Source organism: Jaculus jaculus, chromosome 1 (genome assembly GCF_020740685.1).
Source record: "Jaculus jaculus isolate mJacJac1 chromosome 1, mJacJac1.mat.Y.cur, whole genome shotgun sequence".
NCBI lineage: Eukaryota > Metazoa > Chordata > Mammalia > Rodentia > Dipodidae > Jaculus > Jaculus jaculus.
In genome coordinates this window covers 122,957,303-122,985,173 of record NC_059102.1, presented here as the reverse complement: position 1 = coordinate 122,985,173, position 27,871 = coordinate 122,957,303, and the positions used below count along the sequence as shown (strand labels likewise).

The window sequence follows — 27,871 nt, the reverse complement described above, 5'->3', positions numbered from 1 at the left end:
GGTATTTCTAATGCTTATTAAGTCACAAAAAGAAAAGGCTATATGTCAAGCATTTTCAAAAATGAAGTTAAAGCAAAACACAAATGCGCATATAAATACACTCACACAGACAGAATAGAATTTAGTGTACTGTAAGAGGACTAGAGGTATGTTATCCCAAACCAATCAGTGTCAGTATGGACATTTCATAATAATTCACAATCTGCAATATACATGAGGATTCATTGTTATTATACATTGTATGGGTATGGGCAAATGCACAATGCTGTATATCATCATACAGAGTATGATCATCCTATAGAGTAGTTTTAAGGCCTTAAAAATTCTCTGTGTCCTGCTTATCTATCTCTCTTCATTCTCTAGAAAGTACTAATTTGTTTTTACTATGTCCATACTTTTGTGTGTCATAGAGTTAAAATTACATGCTATCTGTGTAACCCTTTAGATTGGCTTCTTTCACTTAGCATGATTCATTTGAGGGTTCTACCTGTGTTTTCATAGGTTGGCAATCCATTCCTTATTAAAATTGAGTAATATGCTATTATTTTGGGTGTTCTGTGGTTCATCCATCCATTCGCCTGCTGAAAGACATCTTAATTGCTTTCAAGTTTGGGAGTTATCAATAAACCTGTAATAAATGTCTGTATATAAGCTTTTTATGTGAACCCAAGGTTTCAGTTGCCTTTAAGTAAATACCAAGAAGCACATTTTGTGGATATATGTTAAGACTGTATATTTAGCTTAATAAGAAACCACCAAAGTATTTTCAAAGTAGCTATACTAGTCTGTTTCCCACCAGCATGTATTGAGTGTCCCTGTTGCTTCACATATTCTTCAGCATTTTGTGTTATCAATGTTCTAATTTGGATCATTCTGTTCAGTATGTAGTAATTTCTCATTGTTTTTTTTTTCATTTTCCTTATGGCAAAGGAGAGTGGGCATATTTTCGTATTTTTATTTGCCATCTGTTTATCTATTTTTAGTGAGCTATTTGTTTAAGCTTTCAGGTCTTTTTGTAGTCATTTTATCTTTTGTTTCTTATTGGACTGATTTTCAGAGTTCTTTATATATTTAAGATAGTAGTATTTTAATAATAAAATAATTATAGTTAACTTTTTATATTTCTAGACATTGAAATTTGTATGACTTTGAAAGAAAAAGAAGTGATGTTTTCAGCATTCAAATATTGTGCAATAGACTATTTACATGAGGTACAGTGTCACTGGCTTGGTATCCATTTACTAAAAATTATGTTTTAAATTGCATTATCTATATTCTGTATATGATAATCTTCAGTAACCCTTAGGTTAATCTTCAATTATTTTCCCATTCATTTAAGTGTACTTTTCAGTCTTAATATTCCTTAAAATTCAACGTTTGTAAGGAAATTACTAAATAAAAATAGTTGTAAAAAAATAAATATCAAGCTATTAGAAGAAGAAAATAAAACTCTTGGCATGTTTGGAGTATATTAACACTCTCAAATGATCTTTTTTTAGAAGGATATGGGGAATTGGTGGCACATACCTATAATCCCAGCACTTCGAAGGTTTCAACCGGAAGATAGAAAACTTGAGCTGATATGGGCTACGTAGTGATACCCCATCTCAAAAACAAAACAAAAAGCATGCATAAGAAGAAAGGACTAGGGCTGGAGATTGCTCAGTGGCTAAGGCACTTACCTGCAAAGCCTAAGGATCTGAATTCAATTTCCCAGTACCCATGTAGCACCAGATGTACAAGGTGGCATATGTGTTTGGATTTTTTTTTGTTGTTGTTGTTGTTTTTGGTTTTTCAAGGTAGGGTCTCACTCTTGTGTGTCTGGATTTTATTTGCAATGGCTGGAGGTCCTGGCATACCCATTCTCTATCTTCCTCTTTCTCTCTCTTAAATAAATAAATAGAAAGGATGTAGGGCAAATGTGTTCTCAATTACTTATGAGCCAGATCCTTTGTTCTTATAGATTTTATCATTTGGAAATTATAACTGCATCATGTGTTAAACCTGTCTCATCCTACAGATTTTATAATTACAATTAAAAAGTAATATTCAGAGATGACAGATAGCTTTTACAGGTCAAAAGTGAGATTCAAGTCCAGGTATATTATTAAGAATTGTGCTGGAATAGAAGTCAAAAAGTATTTTATTGTTTTTGTGAGCTTAATTGGCAACTTAGAATTTATTTTGATTATAATATGGATCCAATCTACCCTGACAAAAAAATTACCCTAGTAAATTGAAACTTTGCTACCTTTATTTATTTTTATTTTTTTGAGGTCTTTTTCTAGCCCAGGCTGACCTGGAATTCACTATGTTGTCTCAGGGTGGCCTTGAACTCACAGCGATCCTCCTATCTTAGCCTCCTGAGTGGTGAGATTAAAGGCGTTTGCCACCACACCAGCTAAAATTACATTTTACATGAATAAAAGACATAAGTTATCTCCAAGTTTTACTTATTCCCTCAAAACTGAGGGATGCAAATGTATAGTTGTAAAATATCCATACTAGGGAATTAGAAGTCATCACAAAACATTTATGAATATACTAATCACTTGCAAAAGTAACAGATATTCAAAAATTCTCAAAACATTTTGTCCTTACTCATGATATCTTAGTTCCATGCTGGATTATTGCACCCCATGATGTAATATAAATATAATACCAATAAATGGCAAATCTTACAAAATATGCAGAACTTTGTAAAGTATATGAAGACAGTATTGAAGAACCACTGAAGTAACAATGAAGATCAAAGGAAGATCTTGCAAAGATCAGTTAACCAACAAGAGAAAGTGGTTTCAATTTTCAAAGAGTTAGTTGCCTTGCCACCTCATTTTAATCAAAGATGAATACTAATGCCATGTATATCATCATAAAATACAGTTTATAAGAAAATTATCACAAGAGCAATTATAAGTTAATTATAAGAACAATTTATTAGATATAACTATTTTTAAGATAAAATTCTAATCAAGTTTTGGTCCTCATTTTATATAAATTACGTTATTTTTTCTTTATGCCAGTTATTCTTGGATAATGATAACCTCTTATTTAACATGATATAACATCTTAGCAACATAAAGCAAGAAACTGTAATTTGTGTAATGAGTTCTTTTAGAAGGTAGAGTCACTGGGGAAAGACTTGATAAAGAAGATTTTTTTTTTCTTTCTTTCTTTTTTTTTTTTTCTTTTTCGGGGTAGCGTTTCACTCTAGTCCAGGCTGACCTGCTCACTATGCAATCTCGGGTGGCCTTGAACTCACAGTGATCCACCTACCTCTGCCTCCCCGAGTGCTGGGATTAAAGGCATGCGCCACCACGCCTGGCTCAAGAGAAGATATTTCTTACTGATAAAAGATAAGTGGGATTATGGTAGCTAAGGAACAGCAATACTTTTTTAAAGGAACACTGTGTACTTCAATATTTAAAAACACATTTTATTTATTTATTTGAGAGAACGAGGGAGAGAGGGAGAGAATGAGCACACAAAGGCCTCTAGCCACTACAAATGAACTCCAGATGTTATGCTAATGGCTTTAGGTGGGTACTGGGGAATTGACCTGGGTCCATAGGCTTTGCAGGCAAGTACATTAACTGCTGAGCCATCTCTCTGGCCCCCTGGACTGCAGTATTGATGAGAGGGTGGCCACTGAGTATTAAGGTGGGTTAAGTAGAGAAGGAACTAGTCTATTTAGGAAGAACAGTTAGAGTAATGGAAGTTAAAGTTGGAAAGATAAGGCGGAGCCAAATTAAAAGAAACTTGAACTAATTTACAACTTAACTGATTTAATATCTCTATATGGGGAAGGGAAAGGGAGGAGGAAAGAAAGGAGAGAAAGAAGAGGAGAGGGGCGAGGAAGGGAGGGGATGGAAGGCGAGAGGAGGAGAGGGAGAACACTGGCCCAGTACTTAATATGTAGCCCAGACTATCCTCACGTAAGGATCCTCCTACCTCAGCCTTCCAAGTGCTAGGGATTACAGGCATATACCATGATACTGGACTTTAACATCCCTTTAAAGGAATTATTTTATTCCTTAGATTATCTATTTATTCATTATTTATTTGCAAGCAGAGAGAGAATGAATGAATGAATAAATATGGGGGTGCCAGGACTTCTACCCACTGCAAACAAACTCCAGTTGCATGCATCATTTTGGCATCTGGCTTTATGTGGGTACTGGGGAATTGAACCTGGGTTTTTAGGCATTGCAGGCAATCTCTTCAGCCCTAGATTTTTTTTTTTTTAACTAGAAAATGATGTCCAGGTTGTAGCACAGAAATCAAAAGTTAAGGCAGACTTATTAGACTGGTTAGTGAAAAAAACCCACTCTGCTAAATACTGATTCGTTTTTTTCAACATATATTTTAGCCTATCATAAAAAAATTTGCAGTACTATACATTAAACTATTGTTGATTTTACTAAGAATCTTGATTTTTCTCAATTATGTGGTTCTGTTTGATACATTATAGTAAATGTATTACCTTTAAAGAAAAATTATATAGACTTAAAACAATACAGCAGAGAATCTTAATATTGCTAAATAGTTTGTTAAAAAATCTTATAATGTTACATTCTTATACAGAATACAGTTAGAAAGAACTTTTACAGAGATACTTTATTACTTCGAATCCCTTCATGTTTAAATCAAGATAAAAATATTATTAACGATAACTATCGGCGGCCATGGACAAAAGGTATGTTTGCTTTTATTCCTCAAAAATGTTTTTAAAATTATGTTTCAGACTGTAGTGCAGTAAAATAAAAAATGCAATATTTTATTCATTTATCGGTGTGAATGCTTTGAATTCATTCATCAATACTAAGAGGTTCACAAGTTGATACTTTTATTACAGAATTTAGGAGACTTAAGCAAGAAACTAGAAATCTTTGTAAGGCAGTGATTATTGAACTGCTATGGAACCTACACTGTATAAGAAAGGAGGTAGTGATATGAGAAAGCATGATGAATATAGTAAAATTAAGAGGGTTGGTATACTGAAGGACACAGTTATGTTAGAAATACAGAATAGCTTTCTTCAAACTAGTGCTGTAAAAGTAAATAAGAAGGGAAAGTTTATTATTTCTTAATTTCCTTCTTTTTAACAAAATCATAACAAAAATTTAAATAACAACCAAATTTTATTGGGCATTTACAATATATCAGACAATTTGAATATCTCATCACATTTAATCTTTATAACAACACTGTGAAATAGGTACTGTTATTCCTAACTTGTACATAAGGAAACTAAAAAAGATTCATAAAGGTTGTGAGATTTACCCAGGATCATAAAATTAATAAGTAGTAGTACAAGTTTTACAATCTAGGCAGAGTGATTCTAGTCCCTGAGTTCTTAACCACTAAACTTCAATATTTTTTCTATAAAAATTCTATGAATGTATTTTATTAAGCTCTACAGCAGTATGTGCCTTCAAGGAGAAAATCAGAGCAAACTGAAATGGTTAATGACAGCATTAAGAAATATAGCATGAACTTTTGAGCAGGACCATCTAGGTTAAGAGTAGAAGTTAACCAAAAGAGAAGCTGTAGAAGTAAAGCTGGTATATTTAGATGATACTGTTCTGATTGTGGTTGAGTTTTTATTATACTCTATAATAATGAGAATTATTACTTAAATGTTTAGAATAACATATTACTTTGGAAAAACATAATATAGTTGTGAACAAATAAAGATAATGCCATAAAAAAGATAACACCATAATATAAAATGTTAATGTTTGGTTTTCTTGTATTAAGTATAAAAGAAAAATTAGAAGCTGATGTTTACTATGCTCCTTTCTAGTCTCAACTATTCCAGTCCCGGGAATGACAGATAATTCAATCTTGGATGAATGGAAAACAAATTTCTGTGTGGAAGAGTTCCTTGAGAAGTATGTTTCCTTAACTTCAAATTTCCCTTTATATTTCGAAGATGAACAGGAAGTTCTCCAGATACCAGTACAAGAGAAAAATACTTTCTTTTATCTCCTCATGCATTTTATTTTCTTAATCTCAAAAAAATCCCTAATTTTAATCACAAAGGAGAGGTTAATTAGAAGTGATTTATATCTTCTTTTTTAAATTTTTAAAAAATATTTATTTATTTATTTAAGAGAGAGAGAGAGAATGGGTGTGCCAAGTCCTCCAGCCACTGCAAACAGACTCCAGATGCATGCACCGCCTTGTACATCTGGTTTACGTGGGTCCTGGGGAATTGAACCGAGGTCCTTTGGCTTTGCAAGCAAATGCCTTCATCCTGTAAGCCATCTCTCCTCTTATATCTTCTTTTTAAAAAATATTTTTAAATAAATGCCCATCCAGCTTGCTTTCTTTATTTATTTTGGTTTTCGCAGTAAGGTCTTCCTGAAGCCCAGGCTGACCTGGAATTTAGTCTCGGCCTGGCCTTGCTTCTCCCAACTCTGCCTCTCAGGTGCTGGGATTAAAGGCATGTGCTACCACGCCTGGCTATTTATTTACCTTTTAAAATAATTCTATTTATTTATTTGGGAGAGTGAGTGTGGGTGTGCCAGAGCCTCCTGCCTCTACAAATAAACTCCAGATATGTACTTCTTTGTAAATCTGGCTTTAAGTGGGAACTGGGGAATCAAACGTGGTCTGTCAGGCTTTGTAAGCTAGTGCCTTTAACAAGCACTTAGTCATCTCTCTGGCCCAGGCTTTATATATATCTAGGGCTACAGAGATTGCTCAGTGGTTAAGGCACAGCCTGCAAAGCCTAATGATCTGGGTTCAATTCCCCAGTACCCATGTAAAGCCAGATGCACCAGGTGCATGTACATTTGCAGTTCATTTGCAGTGGCTAGAGACCCTGGTCTACCCATTCTCTCTGTTCCTCCCTCTGTCTTTCTTTCTGCTTGCAAATAAATAAAATAAAATAATTTAAAAATATTTTAATTCATTTGAAAGGAAGAATGAAGGGGGGAGAGAGAAAGACAGAGATTAATTGGGTGCTTCAGGGTCTTTTGGCACTGCAAACAAACTCCTGATGTATGCACCACTTTGTGCATCTGGTTGATGTGGGTTCTAGACAACTGAACCTGGGCTGGCAGGCTTTACAAACAAAAGCCTTAACCACTGAACCATCTCCCCAGGTCCCTTTATTTGTTTGTTTGTTTTAGTGTGTTTTGTTTTTATCAAGGTAGGGTCTTGCACTAGCCCAGGCTGACCTGGAATTCACTGTATAGTCTCAGGGTAGCCTCGAATTCACAGTGATCCTCCTGCCTTTGCCTCCCAAGTGCTAGAATTAAAGGCATCTGCCACCACACCCAGCTGCCAAGTCTCTTTTATAAATATTTTTATTAATTTATTTGCAAGAAAAGAGAGAAAGAGATAGAGAGAGGGAGGGGGGATGCCAGGATTTCTTGCCACTGCAAATAAACTCCAGATTTATGCACCACTTTGTGCATCTGGCTTTATATGGTTATTGGGGAATTGAACCTGGGCTGGCAGGCTTTGCAAACAAGCATCTTTAACTGCTGAGCCATCTCCCCAGTCCTATATTCTTTTTTTTTTATCATTCCTTCATCGTACTTAAGTTATTTTCTATTCATTTATGTTGCAAAAGATACACAGAAGTTAATCAAATATAATTTTGCTTTTAATCAATATATAAATTTTCTGTAGAAAGTACTTCATATTAGGATTAGTCTTCTTTACCATACATACTACATATACAAAGAAAAATAAAGGCAGACTATTGGTCAGTGTGACAGGATATAGGAAGTCAAGGACCAGAATCTAAGCATAGCTTAGTATAGGGCCAAAGTACAAGGAGCTGGATGTGCTTGCCAGAACACTGAGAGGAAATGGTGGGCCCTTAGGATACCTTTCTGCAGTCAAGTTCAATAGAACTTGAACTTATGTAAAACTAGAAGAACAAATATTTCATCGTAATTACCTTCCAAGAAATCAAAACTTTTTATGTTCTTAAAACTTCTTGAGGGCTAGAGAGATGGCTCAGTGGTTGAGGTGCTTGCCTGCAAAGCCCAACAACCAGGATTCAATTCCCCAGTACCTAGGTAAAGTCAGGTACACAAAGTGGCACATACGTCTGGAGTTCATTTGCAGTGGTTGGAGGCCCGGGTGTACCCATTCCCTCTCTCTGTCGTGCTTTCTCTGTTTGTCTCTCTGTCCCTCTCTGCTTACAAAATACATATACATACATATGTGTGTGTGTGTGTATCTCAAAAGCATTTACATACATATATATGTATATAATATATATATAATTTAAAAAAAATAGTCATTAGTTCAAATGCAGATTTAAGATTACTTTTTAGAATATTTACAAAAATATTATTAGTCATTCATCAAATAGTTGTATGTATACCGGATACAAAAGTAAATAAGAAATAGTCTGTACCCTCAAAAGACAAAAGAAAACAAAATATTTATAGATAGTTACAATACATTGTTCAAAATACAGTAACATAAATAGGTACAAGGGACATATAATAAAAGGAAGATGATCTGTCCTCTTCTATGTTTTAAAAATATTTTTATTTACTTGCAGCAGAGAAAGAGAAAGTGAAAGTAATTGAGAATGAACATGCCAGGGCCTCTTGTCAGTGCAAATGAACTCTAGATGTATATGCCACTTTGTGCATCTGGCTTTACATGCACACTGGGGAACAGAACTTTTGCTGGCCGTCTTTTCAAGCAAGTGCCTTTAACTGCTGAGCCATCTCTCCAGACCCCTATGTTGTTACTATAGAAATAAATTAAAGGTTTCAGTGTAAATGTCAATGATTAATTGTTTCTGCTCATATAGAATTCTGATCAGACCAGGAAGAATTTTATTATTATTTACATTTTCAAATTTTTATAAATTTAAGTGTTCCTTACTTGCTATTAAACTAAATGAATAAACAAAACATTAAACATGTACAAACTCTTGATTTAGTGAAGCATTTGCATGATCTAGGAATTTAAAAGTCAGGAAAATAGTATATACAAATAGAAAAACTGTAACAGTGTAAGAATTAAATGAAAACATAACATGACTGGCATAGATCTATTATAAAACACAAAACAAATAAGAAGTATTTGTCACATGAGTAAACTGAACAGTGAAGAAGCTGAAAGGTGTAGTGAAAAGATCTCTGTATTAAGAATTAGAAGGTCGGGCGTGGTGGCGCACGCCTTTAATCCCAGCACTCGGGAGGCAGAGGTAGGAGGATTGCCATGAGTTCGAGGCCACCCTGAGACTCCATAGTGAATTCCAGGTCAGCCTGGGCTGGAGTAAGACCCTACCTTGAAAAACCAAAAAAAAAAAAAAAAAAAAAGAATTAGAAGATAAAGCCAGGCACAGTGTCACATGCCTTTAATCCCAGCACTCTGGAGGCAGAGGTAGGAGGATTGCTATGAGTTCAAGGCCACCCTGAGACTACATAGTGAATTCTAGGTCAGCCTGAGCTACAGTGAAACCCTAGATTAAAAAAAAAAAAAAAATTGCAGATTTCAAGTATTGACTGGAAAAGTCAAGACTAACAACTTGACTATTCATTTTACCAGTGACTGACTCTTTATTGGTACTTATTGTACATGTGAATCACCTGAAGATCTTAATAAAATGCAGATTCTGGTTCAGTATGTGGAGGGCTGAGGTTCTGCATTTCTTTTCTGTGTCTAGGTGGTGTTAGTGCTACTGGTCCAAGGACCTTCTTTAATAAACAGTAAAAGACTGTTTCTAAGATCTTTGGTCACCCTGTGAGTTAAGTTGGCAAGGCTGAGCATTTACAAGTAGGAGCAGTCAGCTTCATAAAAAAGCAGGAGTTGAACTTGAGCTTGGTATTAAAGGAAATATTAACTTGATGGAAGTATTTTTGACAGAAACAAAACATGTCTGAAGACAAAGGGGACTGAGCAGTGACCAACCTAGCAAAAGTTGCAGTTGCAGGAAAAGGCCTGTCTGAAAGAGAATTAACTCTAGCTTTGATTTGCATTTTCCTGATGGTTTGTCATCTTAAGCATCTTTTTCATGTGCTATATAAATCTCTTTTCAAATCTTTTGACCTATTTTAACTGGGTCCTGATTGTAGAGCAGAATATAAAGGTTGCATAATGCTATTGGGAAGCAGACATTGAATATAAATTGCAAAGGCAGTTTGTCAATCAGTTTGTCAGGACTTCATATATTTTACTGCTAACTAATATTCCATTATATGAGAAATCACATTTCAGTTATTCATTGGTTGAGGGACATGTAGGTTGTTTCTACTTTGGGCTACTATGAGTATTGTCCTAATAACATTTACGTGCACATTTTGTGTTAATGTAGAATTGGAATTACTGAGTCACCTATTAACTAACTCTGTGTTTAACTGAGAAATTAACTTGAGAAATTGCCAGGTTAGCTATCCAATCAGCAGCGCCATTTATATTCCTAACTGTAGTATAACAAAACTTACAGTTTATCTTTTCACTTTCTTGATAGCATCTTTTGAAATACAACTTGTATACTCCTTTCTCCCCCCTTTCCTTTCTCCCTCTGTCCTTCCTTCCTTCCCTCCCTCCTTTTCTCTCTTCCTTCCTTTCTTTCTTTCTTATTTGCAAGTGTGGGGAGGGAGAGAAAAAGAGAAAATGGGCATGCCAGGGCCTCTAGCCACTGTAAATGAACTCCAGACACATACATCACCTTGTGCATCTGGCTTTACATGGGTTCTGGGGAATAGAACACTGGTCATTGGGCTTTGCAAGCAAGCTCCTTAACTGCTGAGCCATCTCTTCAGCCCCCATGTACTTTTTTCTTTAAGGACTTTAAAAGAAATAAATTAGATCATTAAATACCTTTAATATAACTCATGAAAAATGTCCCATCAAACATAAAATAAAATCCAAAGTGTGTACCAAGGTTTATAATATCTAAAATGATTTGATTTCTGCCCATCTACCTAACTTTCCTTTCTTCCTGTCACTCTGACCTTTCTGTTTTTCTTAGAATATGTCAAGCTAGCTTCCGCTTTAGGACTTGATATGGCTAGCTCCCCATCATTATTCAAATAGTTACAGAAATATCAGCTCTTCAGTGAGCCTCTCACCAACTAGATTCTCTTAGATATACCTTTTACCAACACTCTGGCAGTTATTTGGTGACCAAATATCTTGTTTTATTTAATTTGTAACAGTTTTTTACCAATTGACATTATTGTCCATCCTCCCTTTAGCAGCTAAATTTTATTAGGACAGTAACTTTTTTTTTTTCCAGGTAGGGTTTCACTCTAGTCTTGGCTGACCTGGAATTCACTATGGAGTCTCAGGTGGCCTCGAACTCATGGTGATCCTCCTACCTCTGCCTCCCGAGTGCTGGGATTAAAGGCATGTGCCACCACATCCAGCTAGGCAGTAACTTTTTCGTATACTGATAGTGCTAGGACCTAGGATAATGTTAGCACATTGTGATATTCAGCAAATATCTTTCTTAAGTAATTAACAAATGACAGTAGATGAAATTACCCAAAATTAATGATAAAAATAACTTACATCAGAAATCTCAAAAGCATTTACAAGTTAGGCAAAAGAGAGGCACCAAAAAAAAAAAAAAAAGGATAACATCATCAAGGAGACAAGAAAGCCAAGGAGCATTGATTTTCATATATTATTTGTATCAAGGGAATGAGAATTCACTGAGTATTCTCAAAACTATAGTACCAAGTATTATTGCCCAGTACTGACTATGTCATCAATATTTTTAAAAGACAAATCAATGCTGTTAATGTATAATATAGACATGGAAGTGGGGAAATACTTCTTATACCTACCTATATTTTATTCAGAAGCAATTTTAGAAATTTTTCTATCTATGATTTTAAGATGCAGCATATTCATCCTTCTTCTTCCTTTTTTTTTTTTTTTTTTTTTTTTTTGAGGTTAAGGTCTCATTCTAGCCTAGCCTGACCTGGATTTCATTATGTAGTCTCAGGGTCCCTCAAACTAACAGTGATCCTCCTACCTCTGCCTCCCGAGTGTTGGGATTAAAGGCATGCACCACTATCCCCAGCTTAGCATATTCATTCTTTAATTATATTGGGGAGTTATATTTATTTTTATTCTTTCAGTCTGTATAAGAGAATTATTAGGATGAAATATATTAGCATGTCAGCAAAAAGGATAGCTAAATTACCAATAACATGTTTATCTGTTGAACATTTCTTATTGTGCCAATATTCTAATGATATAAACAACAGAATATATGCCCATGTCATTTAAGAAATAGATCTGGAAAAGCCGGGCGTGGTGGCACATGCCTTTAATCCCAGCACTCAGGAGGCAGAGGTAGGAGGATTGCCGTGAGTTCTAGGCCACCCTGAGACTCAATAGTGAATTCCAGGTCAGCCTGGGCTACAGTGAGAAAATCAAAAAAAAAAAGAAAAAGAAAAAAAGAAATAGATATGGGGCTGGAGAGATGGCTTAGTGGTGAAGGTACTTGCTTGTGAAGCTTAAGGCCCCAGGTTTGACTCTCCAATACCTATGTAAACCAGTTGCACAAGGTGGCAATGCATCTGGAGTTTGTAGTGTCTAGAGGCTCTGGAGCACCTATTTTCTCTCTATATATATCTGTCTCTTTCTTTCTCTCTCAAATAAATAACTAAAATAGATAAAATGTATTTTTTTTCTTTTTTTAAAAAATTTTTATTAACATTTTCCATGATTATAAAATATATCCCATGGTAATTCCCTCCCTCCCCACCCCCACACTTTCCCATTTGAAATTCCATTCTCCATCATATTACCTCCCCATTACAATCATTGTAATTACATATATACAATATCAACCTATTAAGTATCCTCCTCCCTTCCTTTCTGTACCCTTTATGTCTCCTTTTTAACTTACTGGCCTCTGCTACTAAGTATTTTCATTCTCACGCAGAAGCCCCAGTCATCTGTAGCTAGGCTCCACATATGAGAGAGAACATGTGGCGCTTGGCTTTCTGGGCCTGGGTTACCTCACTTAGTATAATCCTTTCCAGGTCCATCCATTTTTCTGCAAATTTCATAACTTCATTTTTCTTTACTGCTGAGTAGAACTCCATTGTATAAATGTGCCACATCTTCATTATCCACTCATCTGTTGAGGGACATCTAGGCTCGTTCCATTTCCCAGCTATTATAAATTGAGCAGCAATAAACATGGCTGAGCATGTACTTCTAAGGAAATGAGATGAGTCCTTTGGATATATGCCTTGGAGTGCTATAGCTGGTTCATATGGTAGATCAATCTCTAGCTGTTTTAGGAACCTCCATACTGTTTTCCACAATGGCTGGACCAGATTGCATTCCCACCAGCAGTGCAGAAGGGTTCCTTTTTTTCCATATCCCCGCCAGCATTTATGATCATTTGTTTTCATGATGGTGGCCAATCTGACAGGAGTGAGATGGAATCTCAATGTAGTTTTAAAAAATGTATTTTAAAAAGAAATAGGTATGGGCAAGATTAAGAGTATTAAAAAAAAAAATCTCCAGGGCTAAGAATAGCAGGTACTTAGATTTCAGAAGCAAGGGGACTGAGCAGTTACCAACTTAATTAGATCCACAGATACAGAAAAAGGATTGTCTGATAAGAAACATTACCCTTAGTGGAAGTGTACAATCACTTCCAGATTGTGGTTCAGCAGAGAAGGTTTTGGCATTTAACAATTTTCCAACCTTTCAACCTATTTCTCTCTACCCTTTGTTCTCCTGCCAGATTGTTCAGTAGCTGAACTCAACTAGAAGTTTGGTTGCTTCTAGAGACCAGCTTACTAGCTTGCAGAGCAGACATAAAATAGGAATTTGCATAAATTTTATATTTATTTCAAGTGGTGGAACTATGGTAGATTTTCTTTCTGTCTATTAGAATTTGTTAATTTTCCACAATGAACACATAATATAATTACATTAGTAAAAAATGTTTTAAAATAGGACACAGATAAAATAAGTACTTTTATATCACAGAAGGACAGTTACAGGAATGATAATTAATGGTGAATTCGAGGAAATTGTTCCAAGTTCAAATCCAAACTCTCCAACTATAATAGAAGACGACTTATTTTCTTACAAGGACTACGATGAAGTCTTTACACCTATCAAGTGTTCAGCAAAATATGCAGGAGTTCAATCACAGCATCAAGGTAGTGTTCACTATTCCAAGCATTATGAAATGTTTCTTGCTAACATACATATTTTTATGTCTATAAATGCTCATACAATTGGATTCTTAATTTTATTAAAGATATCTACTTATATAAGTCTAAGTTTTATCATGCTAGGAAATACTTCCTCTTGAATGTTAATGTACTTTTGGAAAATTTGGTCTTTTGAAGTTTAAATTTGCAGAAATTCGAGATAACTTATAGAAATTTGGTCATAGTGTATCCCAACATATTTTTTAATATTGTTCACATATGGGTACAAATTTCATGATGCAGCAATATATTGCAACATTAAGTTACTATATTCTGAAGATAGAAGTTATCTACTATTTACTGTAATGTACTAAAATTTTTCAGTGTCACCTAATTTATAGTGAAATCAGTGGCCAAAACAGAGATGTAGAGAATAGTCTTAGGTCAAGAAATATACCTAGTGTTTTCATACTTATTGTTAATATCAACTAAGATTATACTTATCCAAATTATATTCCCAGTAGAGGGGTGCTTGAACTCTTTAAACAATGTCAAGATTACCAAGAACTGGCTTTCTTGTATGTATAACAGCCTACTCTGTTTCAGTAAAAATGTTTAATGACTCACTCTGTAGTCCAAGCTAGCCTCAAATTCATGTCAATCTTCCTACTTCAGACTCCCTAGAGATAGAATTAGAGATGTGAGCCACCACAGCTGGCTGATAATGACTACAATTTTTAATCTTAATATGAATCATGTATTGGCAAGATTATGCTTATGCTAAACTTATGCTGTTCATTTCAGATATTTACATGAATGTATGCTCTCAGTTCCAATTATGCCACTGAAGTGAATTCATGACTATGGCAGTATTTAAGATTAGGTTTTATTTTTAGCTTTAGTTCTACTAGCATAGATATAAGCATTATTTGCTCATGTCAGCCTCATTATTATTGGGTATATTACTGCTGATAGTATAATAATACACAAAATCAATGTAATGGGCAAAATCTATTTTTACTTGCATTTTTAAGTTTCTGCTGTTGGGGCTGGGGAAAATGGCTTAACAGTTAAAGGTGCTGTCTCAGGTTCAGTTCCCAAGCCAGGTTCAAATTCTCAAACCACCCAAGTAAATTGGAAGAAAAAAAGTGGCACAAGTATGTGGTGTTCATTTGCAGCAGCAAGAGGCTCTGGTGTGTCCATACTTACACACATTTTCTCTCTCTCTCTCTCTCTCTCTCTCTCTCTCTTTCACACACACACACACACACGCACAGAAATAACTATATTCTTTTTTAAATTTTTTGCTCATTTTATTTATTTGAGAGTGACAGACAGAGCAAGAAAGGCAGAGAGAGAGGGAGAATGGGCGCACCAGGACCTCCAGCCACTGCAAACTCCAGATGTGGGCACCCCCTTGTGCACCTGGGTCCTGGGGAATGGAGCCTCAAACCGGGGTCCTTAGGCTTCACAGGCAAATGCTTAACCAGAAATAACTATATTATTAAGTTACTGATATTTATTGTCTATCTGTATCTCTTTTGTGAAATGATTTTCTTTGCATGTGTGTGTGTGTGTGTGTGGTGTATACACATGTACATGCATATTCATATGTGTGTATGAATAGAGGTCAGAAGTTAGCATCAACTGTGCTCCTCAGTCACTTCTGACTTTATTTTTTGACACAGGAGCTCTCACTGAACCTGGAGCTCAGAGCTAGCCAGTGATCTCCAGGAATTTTCCTGTCCCTGCCTCCCTAGCACTGGTCTTCCAGGTGCATACCGCCATGCCTGACTTTACATGGTGCTGAGGATCTGAACTCTGGTCCTCATGCTTACTTGGCAAGCACATTACTGACTGAGTAGTCTCCCTAGCCAGTTCTCTATTTTCCTATTCACATGCTTGTGTGTGTGTGTGTGTAAAATACCAGTAATTCCAACCTTACTTAATTTGAATCTAACCAGTTTTGTTAACTTTGCCTTATAGATTCTTTTTTTTTTTCAAGGTAGGGTCTCACTTTAGCTCAGGCTGACCTGGAATTCTCTATGTAGTCTCAGGGTGGCCTCGAACTCACAGTGATCCTCCTACCTCTGCCTCCCAAGTGCTGGGATTAAAGGTGTGTGCCACTATGCCTGGCTGCCTTATAGATTCTTTCATTGTATTTATACTTTAAAAATTCTTCCCTTTAAGGTAACAATTATTATTTTCTTTTAGGTGTTGTAAAATTTTATTTCAGACTTTTTGTTTTTTGGTTTTTTTTTTTTTTTTTTTTTTTTTTTTTTTTTTTTTATTTTTTTTTATTTTTTTTTTTTTTTATTATTTTTTTTTTAATACAGTTTTGTTTTTTGGTTTTTTGAGGTAGGGTCTCACTCTCTAGTTCAGGCTGACATGGAATTCACTGTGTAGTCTCAGGGTAGCCTCAAACTCATGGAGATCCTCCTACCTCTGCCTCCCAAGTGTTGGGATTAAAGGCATGTGCCACCATGCCGGCTTTATTTAAGATTTTGATACATGTTTAAAAAATAATAAAAAATATTTTAAAATGCGTTGATAGTTGTTCCACTATCATTGATCTAATAGTCTTTCCTTTTCCACTATTTAGAAATGCCACTTACATATATTTTAAAATTCTCACCCCTTTTAGTATTAACTTCTGGCTTTTCTGTTATGTTTTGTTTTCTTGCTTGTTGTGACAGTATCACATGGTTTTAACTATGTAATTGAGGTGTATATCTGGAGTCTTTCCTTTTAGTTTTTCCCCTAATTTCATACCTTTCTTTTTCTTTTTAAAATACTTTTAAAAACTTTTATTTGTTTATTTAAGACAGACAGAAGGACACACAGAGAGAATAGGCACACCAGGGCCTGTAGCTACTGCAAACGAACTCCAGATGCATGTGCCACCTGTGTATCTGGTTTATGTGGGTCCTGGGGGAATCAAACCTGGGTCCTTTGGCTTTGCAGGCAAGCATCTTAACCACTAAGCAATCCCTCCAACCCTCATACCTTTATTTTTCTAGACTTATTTGTTAGTCACTTCCCTAGGAAGTTCCAAAATGTATTTTGTGGGAAATTTGTGTTGAAGTCCTTTAAGATTTCATCATAGTGTTAGTTTTTCCAGCTAGGAAAAAAAAAAAAAAGTGCCCTTTTCTTTTCCTTATTTTCAAATTACTTTTTAGAAAATGTTCTCAATCTAATTAATTAATTTGAGACACACACACACAGAGAAAATGGGTGCACCATGGCCTCCTGACACTGCAAAGGAATTCCACATGCATGTACTACATTGTGAATCTGGCTTTATGTAGGGGGATTAACCCAGACCTGCAGGCTTTGCAAGCAAGTACCTTTAATGGCTGAATGATCTCTCCAGCACTCAATCTATTTTTAATCTATTAGAATATAATTCATTTGATCATTTATGACACTCATTTTAGTGAACTCTTATTTTCATCTGGTTGAAATGGGTTTTGTAGGTAGACAAAAGTATCCTTTATAAAGAATAAACCTGTCTTCTTTCTTATTAATAAAAAATATTTTAAAATTTTTGTTGCTTTTTGTTTTTAGTCAGAATTGTTTTTCCTACTGACAGTTTTCACTCTTCTACAACGATGTGTCCGTGATAATAAGGTGGTTATTTTAAAGAACTCCAGGAGTGTTGTATAGCCATAAAGCAGCTTTGATTAGTGTTAAGAGCATTAGTTGTGGTGAGATGCTGCCCTCCAGTGGCTACATCACAAAATGGTACTTGAATCCCAGAAGAAGGATGGATGGAAAGGGGCAAGGGCAGGAGCAGGGGTGGGAAGGGGGGACTGTGACCTGAGATGGCCCATGTACTCCTAGAAGCAACATAATGTGGCTGTAGATGTCACTTTCAAATAAATAAACAAAAAAAATTTTTTTAATGTAGTGTGAGACCAGCAGCCAGGGAGTATCCCTTGGCCTTCATTAAAGGGATGTCAAGAGAGAATGTGTGATATGAACTATCTTCTAAGCAACTGTCTGAATCCATTAAGTTCTCAACAATCTCATGAATAAAAGCTTTCCATAACCACTGAAAACTAATAAATTCCATATCACAGAGGGGTTTCTATGAGAAAGATGACTTGTCCATATCATTCATATATAAATATTATTAATAAATCTTAAAAATTGACATTTAATATTATATGTTTATTAGTAATAAATATTTAAAATATTCATTTAAATAATATGTAAATATTAATACTAATGAAGTCATATTAGCAGTAAAAACAGTACTATTTATTTCCCCATCTCCACTTTGCTCTTCTAAATCCAGACCCTGCAGCTGCCCCATCTACCTGAGTTTGGCTCCCCACAACCCACATAAAGCTAGGTGCCACAGCAGACATCTGTAACCCCAACCAGGTATACTGTGAGAATGGAGATCAAGACAGCAATATCTCCGACACTCTTAGACCAGCTAGCCTGGTGAGCAAAATGGTGAACACCAATGAGATATGGTAAAAGACCAAGACCAACACCAGTAGTTGTCCTCTGCTCTCCATATGTGTTCTGTGCCATGCACATGCCTGCACTCACACATATGAACACACACACATAAAGTGATATAGAACAAAAAACCAGAGGCAGCCAAAGGCCAGTACTTTTTTTTTTTTTTTTTTTTTTTTTTTTTTTTTTGGTCTTCCGAGGTAGGGTCTTGCTCTAGCCCAGGCTGACCTGGAATTCACCATGGAGTCTCAGGGTGGCCTTGAACTCACGGCAATCCTTCTACCTCTGCCTCCCAAGTGCTGGGATTAAAGGTGTGCGCCACCACGCCCAGCTAAAGGCCAGTACTTTTATTTCTTTACACATTTGCTGTTATTTTCAAGTCAATTATTTCCTCCATTGATTAGGTCTTTGTTGATAATAAGTCCTTGTAGTACAACTTTCAGAACATCTGTGTACTGCTCAGTGTACTAAATGATGCTAAATTTATTGAGCTTTTTTTCTGTGATCCACCACTCTGCTGTATGCTCTGTATGCACAGTGCAGTGAAGAACCAAAGGATTTAAGATGCATTTTAAAATCCCAGTTATATCTAATTGTGATTACAGATAGTTTGGATCACTTTGTATAACTTTTAGATTTTCATTTCTTATTATTTCTTACTTCCTTTCAGATTTACTTATTGATGATGAAATGATTTATACAAATAAATTGATGACATACAAAACCCAGCTGCCAACTTCAAATACTTTCTTGAACAAACTAAAAATATTTTTGGTAAAGAACCCTCTTATAGATTCCAAAGAGCAGATCTCCAAAGAATGTAGTTTCAGGTATGTAATTGCACAATATTATGGTTTCTTGCATGTATATGTGTGTGGTGTGCATGCATATGTATGTGGAAGCCAGAGGTTAGCATTGAGTATTTTTCTCAGTTGCTTTCCACCTTATTTATTTATTTTGTTATTTTGGGGATGGGTCTCCCTGTAGCCCATGCTGACCTGAAACTTACTGTGTGCCCTAGACTGACCTAACTCATGGTGAATCTTCAACCTCAGCTTTCAATCATGCCTGACAAAGAAGAGGCATCCTAGGTGGGCATGAACTCCACCATATATATTTTAAAAATTTATTCTATTTTTTTTCAGGCTGGTGGTGTCACCATACCTGATTTTTTTTAACTTTATTTTTATTTATTTATTTGAGAGAGGGAGAGAGAAGGAGGCAGAGAGGGCGAGAGAGAATGGGTGTGCCAGAGCCTCCAGCTACTGAAAACAAACTCCAGATGCATATGCCCCCTTGTGCATCTGGCTTACGTGAGTCCTGGGAAATCAAACCGAAGTCCTTTGGCTTTGCAGGCAAACACTTTAACTGCTAAGCTATCTCTCCATCCCCTATTTATTTATGTGAGAAAGAGGCACACAGAGAAAGAGAATGGGTGCTAATGAACTCCAGATGCTTGTGACCCCTTGAGCCATGGTTACTGAGGAGTTGAACCTGGGTCCTGAGACTTTGCAGGCAAGCACCTTAACCTCTAAGCCATCTCTCCAGCCCTCCACCTTATTTTATTTATTTATTTATATTTATTTATTTATTTGAGAGTGACAAACAGAGAGAGAAAGAGGCAGATAGAGTTAATGGGCACGCCAGGGCCCCCAGCCACTGCAAACAAACTCCAGATGCATGCTCCCCTTGTGCATCTGACTAACATGGGTCCTGGGGAATTGAGCCTCAAACTGGGTCCTTAGGCTTCACAGGCAAGCAGTTAACTGCTAAGCCATCTCTCCAGCCCATATTTATTTATTTATTTATTTATTTATTTTTAAATTTTTATTTATTTATTTATTTGAGAGAGACAGACACAGAGAGAAAGACAGATAGAGGGAGAGAGAGAGAGAATGGGCGCACCAGGGCTTCCAGCCTCTGCAAACGAACTCCAGACGCGTGCGCCCCCTTGTGCATCTGGCTAACGTGGGACCTGGGGAACTGAGCCTCGAACTGGGGTCCTTAGGCTTCACAGGCAAGCGCTTAACCGCTAAGCCATCTCTCCAGCCCATATTTATTTATTTTTTAATGAAAGAGAAAGACAGAGGGAATTGGCACACCAGGGCCTTCAGCTACTGCAGTTGAACTGTAGACACATGCACCACCTAGTGAGCATGTGTGACCTTGTGTGCGTGTGTCACCTTGTGCATCTGGCCTACATGGGATCTGAGAGTTGAACATGGGTGCTTAGGCTTCACAGACAAGTACCTTAACCACTAAGTCATCTTTCCAGCCCCTACCACCTTATTTTTGAGGCAAGGTCGTACCCTCAACCTAAAGCTTGTTGGCTAGGATAGCTAGGAAGCAAGCCCTAGGGAATCCTACTTGTTCTACCTCCCTAGTGCTGGACTTACGGGTGTGTACAACATGTCCTATACTTATTTCACTTTGGTCCTTGTTTTTATGTAGCAGTCCTTTGCCCATTAAATTATCTTTCTAGCTTCTATAAGTACTTTCATAGGGGAATACTCTTTATAATCACAAGTTCAGACGCTGTCAGTGATACTGTACCAGTGCTTTATCTCAATTACATTTTAATGCCATGTGCTTTGATTGACTGTAGTTGTCTTGTAATCGACTTTTATTAAGAACTAATGAATGTCTGTTTTTGTTTTAGGGAATGTTCTTTTGAAGAACATTTGGAAGCACTTATGAAAGGTGATTTTTATATGGAGGAAGAAACTTTTTGCAAAGAGAAACTAGTAGGTTTAAATAAAGTTGTAACACTTCTTTCAGTAATATTTTCCTAAAAGGTAGCATGCATTGATAAATTTTAATAATTTACATTGTTTATAACTGTCATATTAAAATTTTTGACAATGGATTGAATATGTACCATTTAAAGAGCCAAATTTACTTCTAAATAGTAGTTCTGAGCCTTAGCTGTATATTGGAATTACCAAAGGAGTTTTTTTTTTTAAAGAAAGGTTGAAGGGCTGGAGAGATAGCTCAGTGGTTAAGGCACTTACTTGCAAAGCCTAAGTACCCAGGTTCAATTCCCCAGTGCCCACATAAAGCTAGATAATGTGTCTGGAGTTCATTTGCAGTGGTTAGAGGCCTGGCACGCCCATTTTTTTTTCTCTCTCTCAAGTAAATGAAATATTTTTAAAAGGTTGATTTTAGGGGCTAGAGAGATGGCTTAGTGGTTAAGCACTTGCCTGTGAAGCCTAAGGACCCCGGTTTAAGGCTCGATTCCCCAGAACCCATGTAAGCCAGATGCACAAGGTGGTGCATGTATCTGGAGTTTGTTTTCAGAGGCTGGAGGCCCTGGAGCACCCATTCTTTCTCTCACCCTCGTTCTTGCTCTCTCAACTAAATAAAAATAAACAAAAAAAATCTTTTTAAAAAAGGTTGATTTTATGTTTTGCATAGATATATCCTGGTTTAATTGGTCTTCCATGTATGTTTTGGCTGCTATACTTCTATTTTTTAAAAAGTATAGCATTTTATTTTTAAATATTTTAAAGTTATTTTTATTTACTTATTTAAGAGAGACAGAGAGAGGCAGATAGAGAGAGAATGGGTGTGCCAGGTCCTCCAACCACCTCAAACCAACTCCAGATGTATGTGCCACCTTGTGCATCTACATATATGTGCACATACCACCATTATACTATATATACTGTGTATGCAAAAATATTATTTTCCAGGACTAAATTATAAGTGCCATCAACACCTAATAAGAAGAATAACATCTTTTCTTACTAAAGATCAGATTTCTCAAAGATAGACCTACTTTTAGAATATAATTCCAATAACTCATGAAATTATTATATACCATTATGTAGAACATTTTAGAAGTTTGGACTGCAAATTACAGTTAACCTAAAAAATTTAGGTCTACTGATGCTTAAACTGTATTGCTTTAAATATTTTGGTTTGTGGACATTTTTAAATTTAGGCTTCTCTTAATATACTCAAAGGTCATATACATGATACACTTAAGGCTCTTTTAGTGATTCCTTACAATTAATATTTTAACAGGTTTGTAATGATATATTAATTCAGCTATTGGCCTCTTTCTTCCAGTATCCCTTGTCTCTTCTCTTCGCTTTTTTTTTTTTTTCTTTCCCAGGTAGGGTTTCACTCTAGCCCAGGCTGACCTGGAATTCGCTTTGTAGGCTCAGAGTAACATTGAACTCACAGCAATCCTCCTACCTCTGCCTCTGGAGTGCTGGGATTAAAGGCATGTCCCACCATGCCCAGCTTTGCTTGTTTTTTTTTTTTTTTTTTGTGGGAAAAAGATGTTTATTTTTGGCTTATGGGCTCAAGGGGAAAGCTCCATGATGGTAGAGAAAATGATGGCATGAGCAGAGGGTAGACATCACCCTCTGGCCAACATAAGGTGGATCATAGCAACAGGAGAGTGTGCCAAACACTGACATGGGGAAACAGGCTATAACACCCATAAGCCCACCCCCAACAATACACTGCCTCCAGGAGGCTTTAATTTCCAATTACTATCAGCTGGGGAACCTGGCATCCAGGACACCTAAGTTTATGGGGCACACCCGAATCAAACCCACCACACAAGGTAACCACTAGATTGCTTGTTAATTTTAAGGGTAATACACATAGTCTTCTTGTTGTGAAATACTGTTCCTTGGGAATGAAAGAAAATATATTCCATGGGGTGCAGTGAAGAGTAATTCCATTCCACCATCTTTCTACCCTTTCCCACTTACCAACTCTAATTTGCTGCATAATTATTTCTAATTTTGAATCTTTAAATTTATCTATTAGCAAAAAAGAGGATAATTCTACATCTAGGGATATTGTACAGTGCTGAGGTAATGAGTGATCATATTACTCAAGGAGAACATTACTTATAATACAAATATACTTTTTTAAAAAATTTTATTTATTTATTTATTTATTTATTTGAGAGTGACAGACACAGAGAGAAAGACAGATAGAGGGAGAGAGAGAGAGAGAATGGGCGCGCCAGGGCTTCCAGCCTCTGCAAACGAACTCCAGACGTGTGTGCCCCCTTGAGCATCTGGCTAACGTGGGACCTGGGGAACCGAGCCTCAAACCGGGGTCCTTAGGCTTCACAGGCAAGCGCTTAACTGCTAAGCCATCTCTCCAGCCCAATACAAATATACTTTTGAAGAGCTGGGAAGATAGCTCAGCTGGTAAAGGGCTTGCCTCACAAATACGAGGACTTGAGTTCAGTTCTTACTGTCCACATGAAATGTCTGGTGGAGTGACCCACACCTCTAAATCCTGAACTGGGGAAGTAGAGAGAGGAGAATCCCTGGAACTCGTGGACCAGCCAGTCTAGCCTAGTTCGCGAGGTCCAAACCAATAAGAGACCCTGTCTCAAAAAGAAGTAGATGAAATACCTTACCATAATGCTTGGTGTCATCCTTTGGCCTTCACATGCATGAGACATATGTGTACCCAAACACGTACAAGCATGCATACCCATATGTAAAAAAATAAATAATCGATTTTTAAATTAAAAGGTATGTATTGACTGCTATACCTTTATTTTTTAAAAGTATAGCATTTTTATTTTCAAATACTTTTAAATTATTTTTATTTACTTATTAGAGAGAGGTAGATAGAAAATGGGTGTGCCAGGGCCTCCAACCACCTCAAACCAATTCCAGATGCATGTGCCACCTTGTGCCTCTGGCTTATATGGGTATCGGGGAGTCAAACCTAGGTCCTTTGGCTTTGCAGGCAAGTGTGTTAACTGCCAATCCATTTCTCCAGCCCAGCATTTAAAAAAATTTGAATATGGCTATAGTTTAAATTTTCATATGCCATTTAAGAAACATATCAATTTATAAATTCAGAGTATTTACTTGAAAGCCTACCAAAAAAAAACCCTCTCTTAATTTTATATTATTCTAGCCATCAGTTTTTCCTTCTGACTTTGAATTCCTAATATCTACGAACTCCAAACAAGAAGGTAATACTCTGTCACCTTCAGAACTGAAGGAATCTTTAAACTTAATGCCAGAAATAATAAATCATACAGATGAAGATGAAAATGAAAAACTTTTCCAAAAAGGTGAGAATTAATTTTAAAGTTTATTGTTTGTAAAAATAAACAAACCATTGCATGTTATTCTGATTCTTATTTGTTAAAATACTTTTTTGCAAATGAATTTATAAAAAAAAATGTTCCATAGGTTACATGTTAAAATCTAAGAATAATTGATAAAACTCCTCCCATTTTCATTTTTCCCCAGTGCTGGTGATTGAGCCTAGGCCTTTGTATGCTAGGCAAGTGCTCTACCACTGATCCACATTCCCAGCCCTCAGAATCCTAATTTGTAGATTTTCCTATTCTGGATATTTAGTAAAAATGCATTCACATTGTAGTTTCTCTGTGGCTGGCCTCACTAACTTACTATAATATTTTAAGTTTGTTAATATTATTATGTATTTGCACTTAATTACTTTTGACAACCAAACAGTATTTTGTTGTAGAGATAACTTGCATTTTGTCTATTTATACATCTATAGATACACATTTGGGTTGTTTGTCCCCTTTCTTTATTATAAATAAGCCTGCTGTGATTGTCCATGTAAAGTTTTTGGGCATATGTATTATTTTCTTGTAGCTGTGTGTACACTTTAACCAGTATTTTCCATTTTTCCCTATTTCAAGCCTCTGGTAACTACTGTTTCTGTTTCTATGAGTTCAACTTTTTTGCATTCTATATAGAAATGAAATAAGGTAGTATTTGTCTTTTTGTGTCTAACTTATTTCACTTTGCATAATGTTCCCCAGGTTCAACCATGTCACAAATGATAGAATTTCTCTTCTTTTTATGGCTCAGTAATAGATTCCATATGAATGCACACACACTCCCCAGATTACCATGAGGTCCTGCTCAACCCATCAGGTGTTGAAGCTATTTTAGGTGGAAAATGCGTTTTATAATACCAGGCTTCCCAGCTTAGCAGTGCAGCACACTGGGGTGCCAGTTATTTGCTCTTGTACTCACGTGCTTCACCAAGAGCTGCTAACTGCTGGATGTTTATCACATTCACACTGCTGCAAAGTTGAAAATGGTATAAATTGAACGTTTAAGTCAGAGATCATTGCCATTTTCTTTACCTGCTCATTCACTGATTGAACTTAGGGTGTTTCCATATCTTGGCTCTTCCAAGTAATGCTGCAATGAGTATAGATGTTTAAGCATATCATTGAAATGTTTTTATTGCTTTTGGACATATGGGCCCAGAAATAGGATTTATTAGTGCTGAAAATATGGCCCAGGCAGTGAAGTGCTTGCCTTGTAAGCATGAGGATAATTCCTAGAACCCAATAATACTTGGTGCAGTAGTGCACACTTATGATCCCAGCACTGGGGAGGTGGAGACAGGCAGATTCCTGGGGCTCACTAGTCAACTATTCTAGTCTATTAAGTAAACTCCAGACTGATGAGAGACTCTCAAAAAAGTGGACCTCATTCCTGAGAAACAATACCTGAGGTACACATGTGTACAAATATATACACAAACATGCACATTTATGCATAAACACAATAAAAGAAATAGGATTTATGTATACTAGTTCTAGAACTAGAATTCCATACTGTTGTCTACAGAAGCTGTAGTAATTCACATCCATTTTATATCATGTCATGGTATGTATAAAACATATTTTAAACTACTTTTTTCATTTCAAAACTTCAGGCTGTTTATTTCATTTTCTTGCCTCATCACTCTGATAGTATTTCTAGTGCCATGTTGAATAGAAGAGGTGAAAGTGGGTGTGTCCTTGTCTCGATTCTGATCTTAGAGAAGAAACTTGGAACACTGCATCAATTATGATGTTAGTTGTGCATTTTTTTTCATAGATGGCTTTTATTGTGTTGTTTGTTGAGAATTTTATCATGAAAGGATACTAAATTTTTCCAAGTGTCTTTTCTATACTTGACATACATGGTCCTTAATCACTTTTGTGGTGTACCATCCTTATTGATTGGTGTATGCTAAACTGTCCTTTTATCTCAGAGCATAACTTACTTGATCATGGGATGTAAATTCACATTCTCTTTGCTAATATTTTGTTGGGGATTTGAAAATAGCTTTCCAAATCATGTTTGACTAGTCATGGGTTTAATTTTTTCCCTATTTGATACAGCATTAAACTTAGTATTTTAGGTCACCTGGGCATTTCTGGAATATATCTCAGTGTTTATATATTTATTCATAAAACATGGGCTTATACAAGGGTTAGGAGGTGTAGCTCATAGGTCAAGTGCCTAGCATGTGCATGAGGCCTTGGTTCTAATCCCCAGAACCACAAGTAAAATTCTACCTAGGTAGAGTTTAGAAAGTCATCATATGTGGATGAAGATTAAATCTTTTAAAAAAATTTTTGTTTATTTTTATTTATTTATTTGAGAACAACAGACACAGAGAGAAAGAGGCAGATAGAGAGGGGGATAGAGAGAGAGAATCGGCGCTCCAGGGCCTCCAACCACTGCAATCTCCTGGGGAATCGAGCTTTGAACCGGGTCCTTAGGCTTCACAGGCAAGCGCTTAATCACTAAGCCATCTCTCCAGCCCGAAGATTAATTCTTTTAAAGTTATCTTGTTTCTCAAACTTCTAACATGCATTATCCACCTTAGCTTCCAGTGATTATGTCGATTTTCCAATTTTTATATTCCTTTGGAAATTTTGTCTGATAGATGAGAGGTAAAAGGTAGTATGCATGTAGGAATAGTTACCTATTAAGTCAGCATTGTCTTCTAAGTCTGTACATCCACTTCTTTCTCACTAAAAGGAAAATTGGTTTACAATAAAATAAGAATGCTTTAGAAGGAAAAACACACTGAGCAATGCTGCAGAACATGAATTTAATGGTACTTTTTTTTTTTTGGTTTTTCAAAGTAGGGTCTCTCTCTAGCCCTGGCTGACCTGGAATATACTATGTAGTCTCAGGGTGGCTTTGAACTCACTGCTATCCTCCTACCTCTGCCTCCTCAGTGCTGGGATGAATGGTGTGCACCACATCTGGCTCTAATGGTACTTTTGCTGATAGAGTTTATTTTACTTCCTTTCAGATCCAACTACCAATATTGAGATTGATACTGAGGATATAAAATGGAGCTCCACAGAGATTTTGGCCATTGAAAGCCAGAATGAACCAGAGTGCAATAAACCAGGTATGAATATTGAATCATTCATTGCCTTTATCAAGGTTTACCAATATATGACACAGATGTACCATACTCTCTCTAAAATTAAAAAAAAAAAAAAA

At 36.2% G+C, this 27,871-nt stretch overlaps 1 protein-coding gene across 1 annotated transcript in view; it reads left to right on the top strand.

Annotated features, from left to right (window-relative positions):
- The first annotated feature begins 1,166 nt into the window (after positions 1-1,166).
- The window catches only part of Shoc1 (shortage in chiasmata 1), a 104,276-nt gene continuing 77,571 nt past the window's right edge, over positions 1,167-27,871 (top strand). The window contains exons 1-8 of the mRNA XM_004657009.2: positions 1,167-1,211; positions 4,585-4,696; positions 5,807-5,894; positions 13,954-14,129; positions 19,267-19,426; positions 21,256-21,355; positions 24,501-24,660; positions 27,675-27,776. Coding sequence (XP_004657066.2) covers positions 1,167-1,211; positions 4,585-4,696; positions 5,807-5,894; positions 13,954-14,129; positions 19,267-19,426; positions 21,256-21,355; positions 24,501-24,660; positions 27,675-27,776 — 943 coding nt within the window. The remainder of the gene's footprint in view (positions 1,212-4,584; positions 4,697-5,806; positions 5,895-13,953; positions 14,130-19,266; positions 19,427-21,255; positions 21,356-24,500; positions 24,661-27,674; positions 27,777-27,871) is intronic.